General features: G+C 40.5%; 1 protein-coding gene across 4 annotated transcripts in view; it reads right to left on the bottom strand.

The window, feature by feature from the left end:
* Positions 1–841: 841 nt before the first annotated feature.
* LOC139447115 (uncharacterized) overlaps positions 842–18,935 on the bottom strand; it is a 156,115-nt gene continuing 138,021 nt past the window's right edge. For 2 of the 4 annotated variants that reach the window (XM_071228282.1, XM_071228283.1), the window contains 12 exons: positions 14,360–14,513; positions 9,582–9,721; positions 8,868–9,044; positions 7,139–7,312; positions 6,546–6,725; positions 6,248–6,352; positions 5,856–6,113; positions 5,601–5,729; positions 5,383–5,467; positions 4,859–5,017; positions 4,673–4,750; positions 842–3,376 (listed from right to left, as the gene is read on the bottom strand). In XM_071228282.1, coding sequence (XP_071084383.1) covers positions 3,210–3,376; positions 4,673–4,750; positions 4,859–5,017; positions 5,383–5,467; positions 5,601–5,729; positions 5,856–6,113; positions 6,248–6,352; positions 6,546–6,725; positions 7,139–7,312; positions 8,868–9,044; positions 9,582–9,721; positions 14,360–14,513 — 1,806 coding nt within the window. In that variant the 3' untranslated portion in view covers positions 842–3,209. Of the gene's footprint in view, positions 3,377–4,355; positions 4,417–4,672; positions 4,751–4,858; positions 5,018–5,382; positions 5,468–5,600; positions 5,730–5,855; positions 6,114–6,247; positions 6,353–6,545; positions 6,726–7,138; positions 7,313–8,867; positions 9,045–9,581; positions 9,722–14,359; positions 14,514–18,935 lie in introns of all 4 variants that reach the window. The other 2 variants (XM_071228286.1, XM_071228285.1) reach the window with 2 other exon arrangements.

Genomic DNA, 18,935 nt, shown 5'->3' with positions numbered 1-18,935 from the left:
TGTCACCATCTCCATTCATCATGAACCTGCACCATTTCTTTAGCACATGAATACAATATGATTGGACTGCTATTTGGATTATCATATCATAAGATATCAGTGAAAGGGTCCATGTTTTCAGGAGGGAAATGCACTTATCCCGATGTTACACTGGCTAGTAAAGGATGCTGTGTTGTGAACCCATCTGGTGACATCATCCACGGGCCCAGCAGCAGCTGCCTCCCTGGTGCCTCAGATCTGTGGAGTCACAATAATCACCCTCTCAGATTCAAGCACACCTTGTTCCAACATTTCCTGCAAGGGTCCGAAGTCATAACATAGCCAATGTACATCCAGTCCTGCACAACACACACCTCTGCACAACAAGCTTAAACTAGACTGTCTTCCAGGTCTTCAAAACAGTCAAGTTTGCCTTACAAGGAAGTGGTCATTTCATTTCTGTTACAAGACTGTCAAGGTAACAATTTTGAAGGAATTGACAATAATATAATACAAATATCGCTTTTCGCATAAAAGCATTAAATCTTTTTGAGAAATGGCACATTTTAGTGAGGTTTTTTCCCCTTCTCATGAAATCTGTAAAGACAATTCCCAAGGTCCAAAGTCAATAACCGATGACATGATAAATATGTTCAGAGACAGGTACGGTGGTGTCACTGGGATGCTTGTTGTTCATGGAAGGATGGAAAAACATTTTCTGTTTTCAATGCTGGAACTGTATTCAAATTCATTTCAATATTTTCAAGTAGCAAAGGCATAAAAAGAAAAACCTCGCACATTGATCATGTTTACATCCTAAATATTATTATAAAACAAAACCAGATCCCTTATTATTGTGATCATTTATTTGAGGATGAATATTTGTACATATTTACAAACAGCAGAATAAGATGTATAAAAGTGTCTGCACATCCAGACAAAGTGTATAAATAGCCAGCAGAGACAATGTATGTACACAAGCCATGAGATCTAATACATATGTCTATGTACAAAGCAATTAAAAGATGTGTACATTTGAAAAGTCAGAAATTATTAAAGATCATATCTTTATTTTCATGAGTGGATCAACATTGTTTCATTATAACCAACATTTAAAACTTATAGTTCATTCAGATCTAACACTTATTTCTGTTCTCACTCATGACATCATAAGTATTGCACCAACTGGTTGTATTACACATTTTAAAAAACACTCACCTTGTACAGATCTAGTCACAAGCACCTTCTAATGCTAAGATGGCAGCCAAATACTCATGAAATATTTGTATTGTTTAAAAACATGTAGCTTTGCACATAGTGTCTTGGTGACCTGCAATAGAGTTCCAGACCTTCCACCTAACATACCACCATTGATCCCACTGACTGCAACCCTTTTCTCCTCCAACTAGATTAGGACATTATGCTAAGAAGATGAACACATTAACCAGGGTATGTTTGTGTGAAAGTAGAACTGGAGTATCAGAACGGATCAGTGGAATACCAACTAACTCCTACATTGTATTTCACATTGTTATTCTACAACTACTGTACATTGTACTTTATGGCCAGTACTTGACCACCCCTTTCAGATTGTTATAATACACATTTACACTGTTGTTACATGACATAGTTGATAACAGCCACAGTTGGTGTTGGGCTTGCATCCACAGATCATGTACAGATTGAAAGACATGTGGACTAGCTTCGATAATGGGTTGAGCAAATGGAAGGCAGATAACTCTATTCACATCAGCAAAAAAATTATCTCCCTTTAATGAACAAGCACTGTTTTTTTTTCATTTGTCACATGAGTTACATCCCTTGCTCTGTTATGAGATGTGTCTCCCATGTGAGACAAGATGGCATGTCCTTCGATGTAAAGGAACTATACAATTGTACTTCAGCTAATTTGTGTATGGAGGAAAACTTGTTTATTCTCATTTGATTACTCTTGCCAGTAGGACATAAATGTTACAGTGATGACCTGTGGCATTCTGTAATACTTGTGCGGTATTCCTCAATATATTACTCAGGCATCTTGACAAAGGTGTATAGGAATAGAGTTGTGCAGGTTGCCTAGAGGCCTGGCTTTAGCACCTGTACACTGTTACTGGAGTCTTGTTCCTTGACCTGGTCAAACATTCAGGACAGTATCAAGGACATAAACCTGATTCAGAACAAATGCTGTAAACTTGTTTGGTCCAGTTTATCTGTACCCTACACCCACTGCTGGGGGAATGAACACATCATCTTGTATAAGTGGTCTCAATGTGGGATGTCACTAACATGGCCTACTTTATGAAATACACATAGAATGGCTTTGAATTGGAAATATTGTAATGAAGAGAAACGTCTAGACAAACATGCAGCTTATTCCCCAGCACATTTCAGCAGTAATAGTGGATAAATAATTGATGTATGAACCTCCTCTAATTCAAAATGTACAAACAATAGTTTGTAAATACTTGTAGGAATATATAAATGTTAGAAAATATTTGTCTCTTAACAGACAACTGTCATTTGCATTAATGAAGCACAATATACATAAAATTGAATTAAGCACTACAACAGGTGAATCTGAATGACTAAAAATGACTGGTTAACAATGGCTGTAGGCCATGGACAGTACATAAAACACAAGTTAAAGCTGTGCAGCTGAGACAGAAGTCCTGTTTTTTCCATGGCCTACTGCAGGCAATGTAAGTTCAGTCTGGTCTAGGCAGCTATAGGAACCTCAAGCCTTCAATATCTACATCACAAGGTCCTTGACTGGCACCAATGGCATGACAACACTGCTAGCACTGTCCAGATATGTCTCTAGCCGTCATATCACAAGCTGCTAATCCATCCATGCACTGTACCAAAACACTTACCACTAGGCCATTCCATCCTTGAGAGGGTAAGAATCATTATGCTTCTCTATAAGTGGACACACACTGCACTATCGTCTATAACATGTTGTAGCACTTGATATGAATAACCATTGGTAGTGTCTGGCACAAAATAGGAACCAATGGTAGCACAAAATAGGAACCAATAGTAGCATCTGGCACCTAATAGACACCAATCTTGTAATAAATCTGTCCATGTTTGACATAGAACAAAATCAGTTGATAAATAGTGTTTGTGACGTGTGTTCACTATAAGACAATGGTGGGGAACAGTGAAGAAACACTGGCAGTAATGCTGGCGTCTCTTTGCCAGCAGGAGCTAGCCACAAACACATCGCTTCACTTTTTCTTCCCCTGACCCAGAAAGAACCATGTTAGTTTCTTTGATTGGTTTATGTCCCCAAGTGAATCTTGCTGCTTCTTGCGGGGAAGTGTTCCTGGCACCGCAAATGTAGCATCTTTCTTTGTGTGACGTAGACTTGCACTTCTAGCTGCCTTTCTCTTCCCTAGAAGCACACACAAGTACCAGTTAGGCAACACATGCATGCATTCATCCATTCACAGGACGTGTTCATACAGGAATTAAAATAAAATTGTATATTTGGCAAAGATGATTTCAGTAGATGAAGTTATGTTATCATGGAAACAAGCAGATCTGCTCATATTTTATTCAACAAATAAACAAATATTGCATAAGTTACAACTTAACTTGCATGTGATTTGGACACCAGCCCATGCTTGTCAATGAATGATCAAGTCAGTTTACCCTTGCTTGTATGACAAGTGACCATGAATGGGTAGGTAGAGAGTACACAGTACAACATGATAGACATGCATGATACATTGGATAATACACCTTTTACCAAGGTACCAACAGAACTAGTTCTCAGAGTTAATCACTATTGTATGGGACGCAAATAAACATGGCAAATGAAGAATACATTGAGGACATATCATATGAATGCGATCATAAATTGTTAAATTTATAAATGCAATTTTTAGAGTTAAGATGAAATGTTTCACAAGTAATTATTGATGATTTGACAAACGTAGAATTATTTGATAGCTATAATCTACAGGCTATATCGGTTGTGTCTAACTGAGCTACAAATCTCACTATATACAAAACAATAAACTACTTCAAAATTAATCCACACAAAAATGACCACATAATGTGTGCTTTAATAAATTAACATAAAAAAACTAAATCCATGAAGGATGAGGTGATACAGGTAGGCGGTACAGGCATACGAGGAGTTGAAAGTAAAATGATATTCCAGTCACTAAAGCTTGGCAAGGTTATCTCCCTTCAACTCAACATGACCAGTTGCTTTACAAGTTCATCAAGTATTTCCTTACCATAAAAATGCTTCATTTGTGTTTTCCAAATGTCTGGTGTTGTTCTAGCATTGCCAAGCTTTAGTATGATATTTAGTAGTTGGTGAGAACCACACAAGACCAAATGCAGAAATATAGTACTGTCACCGTGGTTACCTCCTCCATACTGATCATCTATCACTTCGCTTTGATAACCATAAAAACAAGCCTGAAACCCACAAGTTGACATAGTAGTCCTTCTCCACACTCTCCAGCACAGTTAGTGACATAGACATGTTGGGTAATACTCATATGTACATCTTCATCCAAGTGTACTACTGGCCATGTCAAACATATTAGTCAAGGGAATGACTGCTAGGTAATAATAACACACCAAATATGAACAATAGTTCCTGAAACATTTATCAACTTTGCCCAGGCCTTTATATAGAAGTTTTAATAAAGTATATAAGGTCCATGCTTACCTTTTGGTTTTGCAAGATGTGATTTCTGTTTGAGGTTGTGGATAGCTGTCTGTTTTAAGTGCACAGGGATGTTGAAATCTGGAACACAATAAGGATATCATCAGGTTTGAAAACAGTGCCAACCCATGCTGCTCTACCTTCACAATGTACAATCAGCAACAGCCAAATGGCTGAACGTCTACTCACTGTTTTCCTGGTCATCTTTAACCCTCTTCCTCTCATCCTCGAAAGCCTTGAGCCACCGTTGCTTCACCTGGTCCGACTTGGCAACCAGCAGGTACCACTTGTCTCGCATGGTGTCGTGAATCTTCCATGCATGCTTTACTGTCACATTGTACTGGGCATCTGAACACAACAGAACACAACATTGTACTGGCATGTGAACACAACAGAACACAACATTGTACTGGCATGTGAACGCAACGGGACATTGTACTGGCATCTGAACACCACACATTAGATAACTTGGCTGTTTGCAAATCTTGATCCCTATGACATGGATCATTGCAGGTAATTTGATTATATAAAGGTCATCATCTAAGAGGGGAAATATTACTGCTGACATAAAATACTCATTGTGAATACATGAGAACATTCTTCTGTGCTTCTAAGTAGAGCAGACTGATTGCTCACTCGGACTCGCATCCTTCACCTCCTGATGTCTATATATGACACTACAGAAGACTATGTTAATGGTGTCATCAGCTTACCCTTCCCATCAGCCAGCGGTATGATGTCACTGTGATCGAGGTCAACCCGACCTTTGTAGCAGAAACCATTCTTTTTCAGTAGATCCTGAAATTCACAAAGTGATGTGTATGTCTGAAGTATTTTCTTGCACTAATAATACTAGCGATGCCTTTCACTCATGAAACATACACAAATGTCAATTAATTGATTAACTGGTGTTGAAAAAGAAAAGTCATACCTTTTTACAGTAAACAAGTTGATGGTCAAAAAGAAAGAAGTATCTTTCCTGTGACCAGCCACTCGAGTTAATCTTGTTCAGTTCCCCGGAGTAGATCAACTCCGAACTCAGCTGCAACAAGTCATCGCCCTGGGAACAAATAAACACATGATAAATAAATACAATAGTTATATACATTACTGTATTAACACATTCAATAACAACCCTAGGCTTATTTTCCAGTATTTTCCCAGCCAAATAGTCTGTTGGTCTCACCTCCCAGTCATCCACTGATGCCTGCCACACGGCAATCTTCTCGATACTCTCCATCTTGCGCTTCCTCTCATTGATGAGTGTGGCTATTTTCTTCATGGAGTCAAGTGCTGCCTTAACGAAGTGGAAGTCTTGGTGGTCTGGTGGTGTGTACTTGAGCAGCTCATTCAGTTGGAGGTGGTACTTGCAGATCTTCTGGACAGGAGTTAGCAGGAAACCCTCCAAAGGGATCTCTATCATATCCTGGAGCAGACGACATGCCTGGCGGGAGGGCAGACGGCATAACATTAGATCTAGTATAGGATATTTATGCAAGTACTGAACAAGGCAATTTCCCATAACAGTAAATGTTAATTTATGACACATTCATTGAATATTCTATTTGAACTCTTTACCTCGAAAAAATGTCTGTATTTTTTGTTCCTGTACAATTCCTTGACCTCCTCCCCCGACCCTGGATGGTTGTTGCAGTAGTCGGAGTAGATCTCAAAACTCTTGCTCTGAAACAAAGATGACATCTTCCATATATATCACATCATAACGTGCAGCTGGACGCAACCCACACACCAAGCAATTCATACGTAAGTTTGTGAATTCCCATCCTTATATTTCTACTGATTAAAACCTCCTTCCTGCTGCTCCACTCATTGTTTACATTACATGAACATAACAGATTACATACAATAAACTCACATGTGAGAGGAAAACTTCCCCAACACCACTCATGTGAGGGGCTTCCTTGTTGAAAACTTTATCCAAGCTGGCAAGAAACTTGGTGGCAAAATTGTAGATTTCCTCTATGTTTCCGAAAATGATTGAGATCTTCTCCTCGGGGAACATTTCTGGTCTCTTTTTGGCCTGTTTGAGGTAACCCTGGGAATAGAGACACAAGGTGGCTTGAGTATGTGCAGATATACAAACACAAGGTGGCTTGAGTATGTGCAGATATACAAACACAAGGTGGCTTGAGTATGTGCAGATATACAGATTCATGATGGCTTGAGTATGTGCAGATATACAGATACATGATGGCTTGAGTATGTGCAGATATACAAACACAAGATGGCTTGAGTATGTGCAGATAGGATGTCTTGTGTCAGAAACAATGATTTCTTGATTTTTACAAAGCAGTAGAACAAATATGACTTGATTTCTATTCAATGTGCACAACTATCTTCTTATCTTGTATATGACTTGCAGAAAGCATGTAGTTAAAAATTAAGAATTATCTGTCATTAATAGTGTCAACAGAGGAATACAAATTGGTGAATAAACTCATGTCTCACCTCAACAACATCACGTAAATGCTTGACATATTCTCGTTCTGCATGGATGATTTCATTGACAACATTGGCCCGACCTTGATCAGTGTTCATCCCATGGTTCCTGAGTTTCGGAGACTCCTCGGTTTCATCGTGTATGATCATGTCCTCGTCAAACCTCTCCTGATTCACCCACAGCTGGTCAAATACAGACAAGTCAAAGTCATCACCACTTGAAAACCCCTTGAATGCTTGGTTGATAATGTACCTCATTGTGAGAACTGAGTAAACTAGAACAGGGTTTCCATGTAGCACAAAAAACCCTTTAGCACTATCTAGCACAGGTACACTGTTTCACATTCACAGCTGAACTGAATCAGCAACTCAAGAAGCAGATGTAATACTCTCCCTAATTGGATGTATTCATTACAGATGCTTTTCTTAACCAATCAACAAACAAGTCAACCAAGGTGAGCCAGCCAACAAGGAAACACAAAGGACCCCCTAATGAGATAACATGCTGCAACAAGAGACTGAGACAACACTAGCTGTACACAGGTAACAGTGAGCAGGAGCTTTGATGTGTGCTAATTGCAGGTGTTATCAATAGCCAGTCAGTCCTAGGTGATGAGGGGAGATTAACAGTTAATTACACTGTGTACAGTTCATCTATCTGTGTGTATTTAGACATCTTGCTACTTAATGTTTTTAATTGAAGTTGAATTCAAGCTTAGGAACCAATGATGTTGTTGGTTGGAGTAAGTAAACATCATTAGAGAGAATGTTTCTCAACCGACTGTCCCTGAGAAGCACCTTATTTGACAGAGAATGATATAATAACATCATGAAGATGTAAACACAACAATTGATACCGATGGCTATCATTTGGAAAACACTGGTTTATAACAATCCAATATATGTTTAATTCCTTCAGTTGATGTATCTGCGTCCTACTGATGAACAACCATTATAGTGATTTAACAATACCATTATTAAATACTATGAACATACTATGCAATAAAACTGTATCTTTATCTACAAAAACGACACATGTATACATATTTTTTAACAGCTGAATCTTACTTGCAAATATTACAAAAGTCAAGTGCAAAATTGATTGAAGAAATTAGGAACACTTAATGTGATATTTGGGTTCTGGAACAAAAATAGCAGACATCATGAGCATGATGATCATGATTTCCTATATGAAAAAAGAAAACCCCCATTTGCTTTTTATTTAATCACGTAAAGTCCTCAAAAAGTCTTAGTGCCTAAATGTGTGGCAATGCCTGATGAACTGATTTCGATACACCAAGCACAATGTAGAAAGTCTTATGTAGAAAGTCTGGTGAGAAAAACTTGTGGATAAGTGAAAGCAAGAACTATTACTGGTGAAAAAACACCTTGATACATATTCCACTTTGTGGTACTGGTCCAAACTATGATGATCACATTACCAAATTGTAATGGTTGATATTGTCTTGCATAATCTGTGTATACTGAAAGTAATCAACAATTGATGTGGATGAAATTTTATCTTTCAGTGGCATTTAGCAGTTGAGGGTTCCACACAGTGAGTGGAAGGAATGTGTTTGGCGGACATAACAGACACGAGTGTGTATGTACTCCTACACACTATTTGTTCACCTTACTTTTCTGGACAAACATTCCAGACACATATTCAATTTCTCGTAACATAAACTTCCTGTTAGAAATGCTTCCTGTACCCAGTTTGTGATATAGCAGGTCTTACCCGCACAAAGGCTGCGGGGAACCAGCCCCGGCGCTGCTCCGTACACCCAAACCACCAGTCCTTGTCTGACATGTCCGTCACCCGGATCTGCTCCCCTGCCCGGAAACCCAGCTCATCCGGGTCCATGGTCACATGATCCCAAAGGGCCTCTGCATAGGTCCTCGTCTCCTCCTGCATCTGAACACACAACCAGGCACTGCTAGAAACATGCTCACAACTCTCAGCAATAGATCTTTCAGTTCTTCTATTCATAACATTGATATCATATCCATACCGTTACAGAAGGTAAATCTAGTAGGATCTAGTAGATATTTGTCAAAATACTTCACATGACGAGCCTCTGTACCTTATCAAAACTGATTCTAAAAGAACTAACTCATTTTATCATGGGGATATTGGAGAGTCTGCCAAGTCAGTCCCGTCTGGAAGGGTGGCAGGCACAACATGGAAACACTGGGCAATATGTACTGAAGCAGAACATTCTGTCTATATTGTTACATGGGGTGAAGACATTTGGAATGGCAATGCACCACAAATTATATTAATCATGCGAATATATTGCTGCATGCAGCAGTCTTATAACATAATCCTGGCTGAGGTTTGTGCAAGATGCACTTTTCCAAGTGTGATCCAGATGTATTACCGCCATTGCCTATATTGTCAACACCAAGTCAAGTAACCCCTGGCATGATCTCAGTGTGGGGAGTACATTACCTCGTCCAGCGTTGCCAGCGCCATCTGAGAGGACCTAGTGCTGGGACATTTGTCGTGTATCGTAAATTCCACGGAATATTCCGACTCGTCGGAGGAATCGTCTCCACTTCTCTGGCTGTAGAGGCTCTGGTTGTCCGACCCTGGGGAGAGATAAGTTAACCTCAAAGTATTCCTGTTACATTAGCAGCCTCATGAGAAGGTGATGCCTCACGGCTACCAGCCTACAGACAGCAGCTGAAGAGACAGCACCGCCAATGTTTGCAAGGCACATTTCCTAACTGGTGATACCATATCACAAGTCTCCAACTGACCGCAGGGAGGGAAGCAGATAGGCCCCTGTTGATGGTGTGATACTGTCAACACTGGTGATATGGTAGTACATTGCAGTGCCAGGATGAGGGGGGAGTGTCCTCCATTCCAGGAGTCAGGTGGTTGCCAACATCAGTTAACATGACAGATTTAGGACACTACTTGGTAACGGGGCATATATCCTACATCAGTTAACATGACAGATTTAGAGACACTACTTGGTGACGGGGGCATATATCCTACATCAGTTAACATGACGGATTTAGGGACACTACTTGGTGACAGGGGCATATATCCTACATCAGTTAACATGACAGATTTAGGGACACTACTTGGTGACAGGGGCATATATCCTACATCAGTTAACATGACAGATTTAGGACACTACTTGGTAACGGGGCATATATCCTACATCAGTTAACATGACGGATTTAGGGACACTACTTGGTGACGGGGGCATATATCCTACATCAGTTAACATGACGGATTTAGGGACACTACTTGGTGACAGGGGCATATATCCTACATCAGTTAACATGACGGATTTAGGGACACTACTTGGTGACAGGGGCATATATCCTACATCAGTTAACATGACAGATTTAGAGACACTACTTGGTGACAGGGGCATATATCCTACATCAATTAACATGACGGATTTAGGGACACTACTTGGTGACAGGGGCATATATCCTACATCAGTTAACATGACGGATTTAGGGACACTACTTGGTGACAGGGGCATATATCCTACATCAGTTAACATGACAGATTTAGGGACACTACTTGGTGACGGGGGCATATATCCTACATCAGTTAACATGACGGATTTAGGGACACTACTTGGTGACAGGGGCATATATCCTACATCAATTAACATGACGGATTTAGGGACACTACTTGGTGACGGGGGCATATATCCTACATCAATTAACATGACGGATTTAGGGACACTACTTGGTGACGGGGGCATATATCCTACATCAGTTAACATGACAGATTTAGGGACACTACTTGGTGACAGGGGCATATATCCTACATCAGTTAACATGACGGATTTAGGGACACTACTTGGTGACGGGGGCATATATCCTACATCAATTAACATGACGGATTTAGGGACACTACTTGGTGACAGGGGCATATATCCTACATCAGTTAACATGACAGATTTAGGGACACTACTTGGTGACGGGGGCATATATCCTACATCAGTTAACATGACAGATTTAGGGACACTACTTGGTGACAGGGGCATATATCCTACATCAGTTAACATGACAGATTTAGGGACACTACTTGGTGACAGGGGCATATATCCTACATCAGTTAACATGACAGATTTAGGGACACTACTTGGTGACGGGGGCATATATCCTACATCAGTTAACATGACGGATTTAGGGACACTACTTGGTGACGGGGGCATATATCCTACATCAGTTAACATGACAGATTTAGGGACACTACTTGGTGACGGGGGCATATATCCTACATCAGTTAACATGACAGATTTAGGGACACTACTTGGTGACAGGGGCATATATCCTACATCAATTAACATGACGGATTTAGGGACACTACTTGGTGACAGGGGCATATATCCTACATCAGTTAACATGACAGATTTAGGGACACTACTTGGTGACGGGGGCATATATCCTACATCAGTTAACATGACGGATTTAGGGACACTACTTGGTGACGGGGGCATATATCCTACATCAATTAACATGACGGATTTAGGGACACTACTTGGTGACGGGGGCATATATCCTACATCAGTTAACATGACAGATTTAGGGACACTACTTGGTGACAGGGGCATATATCCTACATCAGTTAACATGACAGATTTAGGGACACTACTTGGTGACGGGGGCATATATCCTACATCAATTAACATGACGGATTTAGGGACACTACTTGGTGACAGGGGCATATATCCTACATCAGTTAACATGACAGATTTAGGGACACTACTTGGTGACAGGGGCATATATCCTACATCAATTAACATGACGGATTTAGGGACACTACTTGGTGACGGGGGCATATATCCAACATCAGTTAACATGACGGATTTAGGGACACTACTTGGTGACGGGGGCATATATCCAACATCAGTTAACATGACGGATTTAGGGACACTACTTGGTGACGGGGGCATATATCCTACATCAGTTAACATGACAGATTTAGGGACACAAGTCTTAATGGTGTCAGTGACAAAGATGGGTGATGTCAGTGTAACTATCTCCAGTCTAATGTGTGTCTCTATCAGGCTGTAACCATGGTCACATGCCACCATGTACAGACAGACTTGTCCACATTCCCGGGCAGTGCTTAATGCCACCATGTACAGACAGACTTGTCCACATTCCCGGGCAGTGCTTAATGCCACCATGTACAGACAGACTTGTCCACATTCCCGGGCAGTGCTTAATGCCACCATGTACAGACAGACTTGTCCACATTCCCGGGCAGTGCTTAATGCCACCATGTACAGACAGACTTGTCCACATTCCCGGACAGTGCTTCATGTAAGGAAGACTACTGCATGCATGTCTGATTCACTGGATCAGTAGACCAATGGTCCATGTCTCTCAACTCCTCTTGACGTTGTTCAACAGAATTCTTATCAGCAACAGGTCCCTCTAAATCTATCAATGTCAAATTCCAATCAAAATATTTATTGTCGGTTCATAAAAATAAATAAAAGAGACCAAACTATCATACCTGAGCAACAAAACATCTACAAAGATCCTCCCTATGAACATGAGCTGAAAAATACTGTATCATGTGTAGCAGCTGATAGTGGGCTATCACATAGATTAGGTAATCAGCTGCTGGGAGCTCTCTTTCCTCTAGTGATCAACCCTTGACTGGCATTACATATATGTAAACATAGATATAAAACATCTCCAGACATTTTAAATGATTCTGTTTTTTTCATATTTGATTTATGTTGAAGCAAGACACTAACCTCAGAGTGTATTTCACCTATTCAGAGGATTTAGTAAAGCAGACTGGCCCAAGCCCGCCATTGTCTAAATTTCTAGCTGTTCAGTGGGTGTCTATGTGTTATCAGTATTCAGGGTAGTGAATGTTTCAAGTTAATGTCCATGTTGAGTAAAGCAAGGGATGTCCATATTAATGGAACACACACACACACACACACACACACCCACACCCACACTACACACACACACTACACACACACGGTATTGCAAGCCTCATGGTCCACCTATGTATCTATGCACTCCTCTTACCTGAAGATGCAGTACACAATATGCCTTGCTTGCCATGTTTTATTAACATTTACCAGTAATTCGCTAGATGGGTTTATAGGCAGCACTTATCTAACATTCCACCATTTATTCCCTCTATAAGTAAGCCTACTTTTAACAGACAAAATTCACCTCACACATGTAATTGCCCCTGTTCATCAGCAATCGGCAATTACATCACTTCCATCCATTCACATGCCCTACGTCACGTTCCCTGCCCCACGTCACGTTCCCTGCCCACGTCACATTCCCTGCCCACGTTACGTTCCCTGCCCCACGTCACGTTCCCTGCCCACGTCACATTCCCTGCCCACGTTACGTTCCCTGCCCCACGTCACGTTCCCTGCCCCACGTCACGTTCCCTGCCCACGTCACGTTCCCTGCCCCACGTCACGTTCCCTGCCCACGTCACGTTCCCTGCCCCACGTCACTTCCTTTAACCAAAGCGTCGTGCTGTGCTTACTATCACTTTTGGCATTCTCTTTTTTATCACTTAAATTTCTAAACTTCACAGCATACCTACATACAATATCACTATAAAGGTCTGTATATAACTACTTTCAACAAACTTTTACAAAGCTGGGCTATACCGCCACCTGATCACAACTGAGGCTCACATTGCCGTACTGCTTCTTGGGAAATAAAAATCAAACAAGATCACATAATCATGATAATAATACTGTTAGAATAATACCAAGAAGACACCCAACACAGGTTTATAGTATACCAACAACCTCTTGGTAGCTGTGCCACGGGCAACTTGATAAGTTCTAGGGGTGTGACTTTCTTTGTTAGCACTACACATGCACATTTCTCCCCGGCCTGGTGATGATTGTTGTGTACACAGATACATGGGAACACCATCAAACCTTTACCCTTGCCCGACATGGTCAGTTTATTCAGTTGGCAATAAATTAATTTGATGAGTTACTTTTGTCATTGAGCATATGCAGTCTGTGCCAAAATGAGTCATCTTGCCGTGCCCAGCCTCATGTTCAGTATTCTTTAGTATTATGACATGGACTAATATGACCCGAGATTACTTGACCACACAGAATGTTACTGGACTCGGGCATCTGACTAGTGACTCCCAGTCGGTGTGTGGACTGTGGTGCAAGGCCTTTACACCACTTAACATGTAGGAATAATGAATCTCCTGTTATTAATATTTCTACTAACCAATGAGACTAAGAAAGTTCTTTTTCCGGTGTAGTTTATCCAGATTCTCTGGCATGCTGTGTGAGCGCACCATGACTGGAGCCTTGCTGTGGGACTTGCTTGTCAGTGTTGCAGTCTTGTCTGCTCTGGTTTTGATAGGGTGGGGTGTGGACATCTGTAATAGAAACAGCAAATACATCTCCTGGCATTTACAACATCTAGATCCACACCATCCACATTCAGGACACCATGTCAACACTGTAACACATGTATAAACATCGGGAAACATTGTGAAGGACGCATTATTTCCTAAAACATATTTCATCTGTCATGATCATAGACATCTTCAGAGTATTGTTTAGTTTGAAAATCTTCAAATTTTCCGTATTTAGTTTACTTTATATTCCTATTAACCATGCATGACCTCCAAGTACAGGGAGGCACCTCCCACTGCCCTGTCTACAAGTGAAGCATATAGCAACTAACCACCCGTTTTGAGCGGCTATTGAAGGCCATGGTAGCTGGGATTCCCGGCACTCCCTGAATATGTGGTCCCCACGGACCCTCAGCGATGTCAGCTGAGAAAAAAGTCTTGGAGAATAATCCATTGCTAAACAGGGGCGTCATCCTGGCAGATGCAGCCAACATATCCTCACTGCCATGTGTCTCCCTTTATAGCAGGTTCCTACTCCAAAGAGAATGTCACTCCACAGGAAATCTCCAGTGTTGAGAGTTATAGCCCCAGTAATAATCCAGACAGTAGTCAGCCATTGCAAGCACACAGGCTGGTGTTGCTTCTCCACAGGCTCATATTACATTCAGTGACATTTCCCTGTTGCACATGTGCACTGCACTGTTTGAATCTCCAGCTCCCTCTTGCATGATGGGAAGTGTAGGGCAGTCTATGTCAACTAACATGGAGAGGGGGGGTAGGAGGGTATTTGACAGATGTTTTAGCACAATTGTTTTCCTGAAAACTTTACAAAAGTTTGTTAAATGTTTGTTACATGATTCAATTGTTAATTTAGAGAGATTTTCATATATTTTGTATGAGGTCAGTGGGCTGTCCCATACCATCCACCCCCTGGTCAAGGAAATGGATTAGTCCATGGCTTTAGCCAAGGTGAAAAGTTTTCTACCTGGGTATTGTGTATTATTTGCCTTGGGTTACTAGCCTCTCTCCTTGAGTCAACATGGTCTAGCTACAGACACAAAGGCTGTGTGAGCCAGAGGCTAGAGGATATCAAGTCATCCACCGACACCTTGGACAAAGCCTGGCTGCTTGGAGAGGCAGCCCCACAATGTATGAAGACATCACAACTGACCTGGGGCAATCATGCACTCTCCAGCCATTCTGGTCAAATGTCTATCGTCCCACACTTTACCTGATTTCTGACATAATATTAGCTATCATATTTTATGACTATTTTTATGAGGCTTGCTCTCCCAAATTGTGAACAAGCACTACGTAATCTTAGCAAACATGTATGCTTCTTCCTGATGAACAGTTGACCCAAAGATCAATATAGTCTTTGGTTGACCTGACTATCTGTGAGACAGTCATTATCACTCAGTGGTCTAAAGCAACCCTAATAAAATCCAGCTGGCAGGTGACCCTGTGCTGCTTCACGGCCAGGCTTGGAGTTGTACATATGACAATATCAGGGCAACTAATGAATGTATTGCTAAATCTTATAATGTTTTAGATATACCTGATATCGACAAACTTTGTTTAATTTTCAGTGACCCCAGTATGTGTTTTATACTTGCCAAAGTTTGGTTTTTAATTCTAAATTGTAGAAAGCATCTTTTATATGGATAACGTATTACTATATCATCTTTATATCATTTATGTATAAATTTTATGATAATTTGTTTCTCATAATTATTCCATTAATGGTTCTGTACATTCTATCTATGTCAAGGCCGATAATTCTGGATGCTTTAGGATATAATTTATCATTGTAGATTCCAGGGCTATCTTCAATTTACTTTCATGCCAGAGAATCACCATTTAAATATTCAGCTACTTGAAATTATTGTAATAATGTCTAAAGAATATTTACCAAAGATTTCTCTGTGTCTTCATAGATCACTGTTTAACACTGAAACTCTTCCCAGAACTGCACAGCCTCAAGAATCTCTGTCCACATAACCCCAGGAGTGCACCCTAGAGGAATCTTACTGGACAGCAGCCGCTGCAGCCTCAAATGCAATCTATCCTGGCACTTCCAGCCCCCTTGACTAACCCCCCCTCAACACACACACACACACACACACACATCCTGCTATATAAGCTGAAGGATTAAGGTTATGCGAAATACGCTACAGTCGGAAAGCGCACGTTAAATCTTCTATATCAGTCAGTCAGGTTATGGGAAAAGCGGTTAACGGCTGAAAAAACAGTGTGTCGCCATAAGTCCATATCTTTGTGCCTGTGTGTTTCAGAGGTAGAAAGAAAGACCTAGGTGTAATTAGGCCTCAATCCCTTGTCCAAACACCGGCAGCTTGCACTCCTGTGTAGAGAGCAGCCAGCTTTGACAGTGAGAGCAGGGTGGCATCTTACATTGTCTCCACTTAATTGATTTAGCATTTGTTAATTACAGAAGATACAATAAATTTTGCTTTCAACAATTACATGTGATTATTTTGTGATAATTGATTTGGGATGTGATAATAAAAAAACAAACCATCAAATTTACAACCAACAACTGCAATATCAAACTGTGGTATTGTTATGAAGAAACAAAAGATTTTTTGCTCCATTTCAATTAATTGTTTGATAGGCATAGACAAAGTAGACACAATGTATGGATGAAAACTTCTTTATTTACTGTAAAGGCGATGTTTTGGCATAGATCCTTATACCGTTGTCAAGTAAGGCTGATTAACATTTCAATTAACTGACAAATCTCTTACACTATTCCAAATCTTGCATACTTACAGAATAATTTAAACATATCGTTATTCAATAAATCTGGATTGGCAAATATGCCAAGTAGGCTTATGTTAATACTTGTGTATAAGTTAGCCGCATTTCAGAAAAAGGATTCTTGATGATAAACCGGATACTTTTAACAAAAGCAAGTGGTCATAAGCAACAGCATGGTGTTTCAGTACAGGAGGATTTACACATATATGTGCAGGATTTATAGTCTCACCATTTAATGCAAGTTTAAACCGTTCGGAAGGAAGAATATGAATGTACTGATGACAAGATTATAATCTAAATTACTAGTTTTTTCAAAATTAGCATTATCATATAATGTAGTGTTAAGATGTACTCACTCAGCGTAGAAAATGAATGAGTTTCATTTATATTATGTCCACAAGAACAAGCTGCATTATCAGAAATGTGTCTTTCATATCAATGTGCATTCATATCACTACAATCATGTCTGGGGCCGATGGGGTAGCCTAGTGGTTAAAATATCTGCTAATTACACCGTAGACCCGGGTTCGATTCCCGACATGGGTACAATGTGTGAAGCCCATTTCTGGTGTCCCCCACCGGGATATTGCTGCAGTATTGCTAACAGCGGGGTGAAAGCATCCTCACTCTCATTATCACATCTGAGGCAAGAATGTACAATCTGACAAATTTTACTACCAAAATTTAGATCAATATATACAAATTGATGTAAAACAAATATGTTTACAATTTATGTAGAGGAAATCATTTCATTTACTATTGACATACCATGCAGCTAAAAACAAAAATGTATCCTTTTCAATGCTTATATTTTAATGTTTGGGCTTCGTTAGATACAAACCTCCTTATAGTATGTTTTTTCAAATATGAAATAGAAGACAGTTTAAGATAACCAACTCCTGGCTGGCTTGAATGCCAATCTGAGGGGTGAGCTCCTCCAGAAGTGTCCCAGTGTTAATGGAGCACAGTGTCAGGGTACTACACATCCCACCACTGAATAACCTACTGCCAGTTCTGGCGACCTCCATCGTACCCAGCTCTAGCCTGCTTTGCATGTTCAGTCATCATTTAGTCACGTGGATAAAGACACAAACCTCGTCCAGAGATCCATATTTCCCTCCCTTTGGTTTTGATGGTAGTATTTTTGTTGTCCAACATTTCAATATGAATGACCAGAAAGCTAGACAGCAATCCTCCATTTTGATGTGATATTTTGAAGAAATCCCACGCATTAGTTACGTGGGAATCAATGACATATACAAAACACTTGGCTGTGTTCAGATTTGCACTACCTGTGTGTATTGATTACTGAGTTGAAAGTTAGACTACTACGTGGAGAGTGAAGCCAGGTGGTGTGACAAGACTGCCCAGACATAGCATGGGAGAAGACCAGGAGCAAACACAGTCAAATATCTTTTGCCAGTCTGTGCAGACATCACTACCAGAATACATGGAAGTTAGTAAGATGTCTCAGCAGGCATGTGACTGAATACAAGGTTGTTAACAAGATCTCTTAGCAGGCCTTGACTGAATACAAGCTTGTTAGCAAGATATCTTAGAAGGCATTGACTGAATACATGGTTGTAAGCAAGATCTCCTAATGGGGCCTTGACTGAATACAAGGTTGTTAGCAAGATCTCTTAGCAGGCCTTGACTGAATACAAG

The sequence above is a fragment of the Haliotis cracherodii genome, unplaced genomic scaffold (genome assembly GCF_022045235.1).
Source record: "Haliotis cracherodii isolate W230 unplaced genomic scaffold, xgHalCrac1.p SCAF_7, whole genome shotgun sequence".
NCBI lineage: Eukaryota > Metazoa > Mollusca > Gastropoda > Lepetellida > Haliotidae > Haliotis > Haliotis cracherodii.
This window is presented reverse-complemented; position numbering and strand designations above follow the sequence as displayed.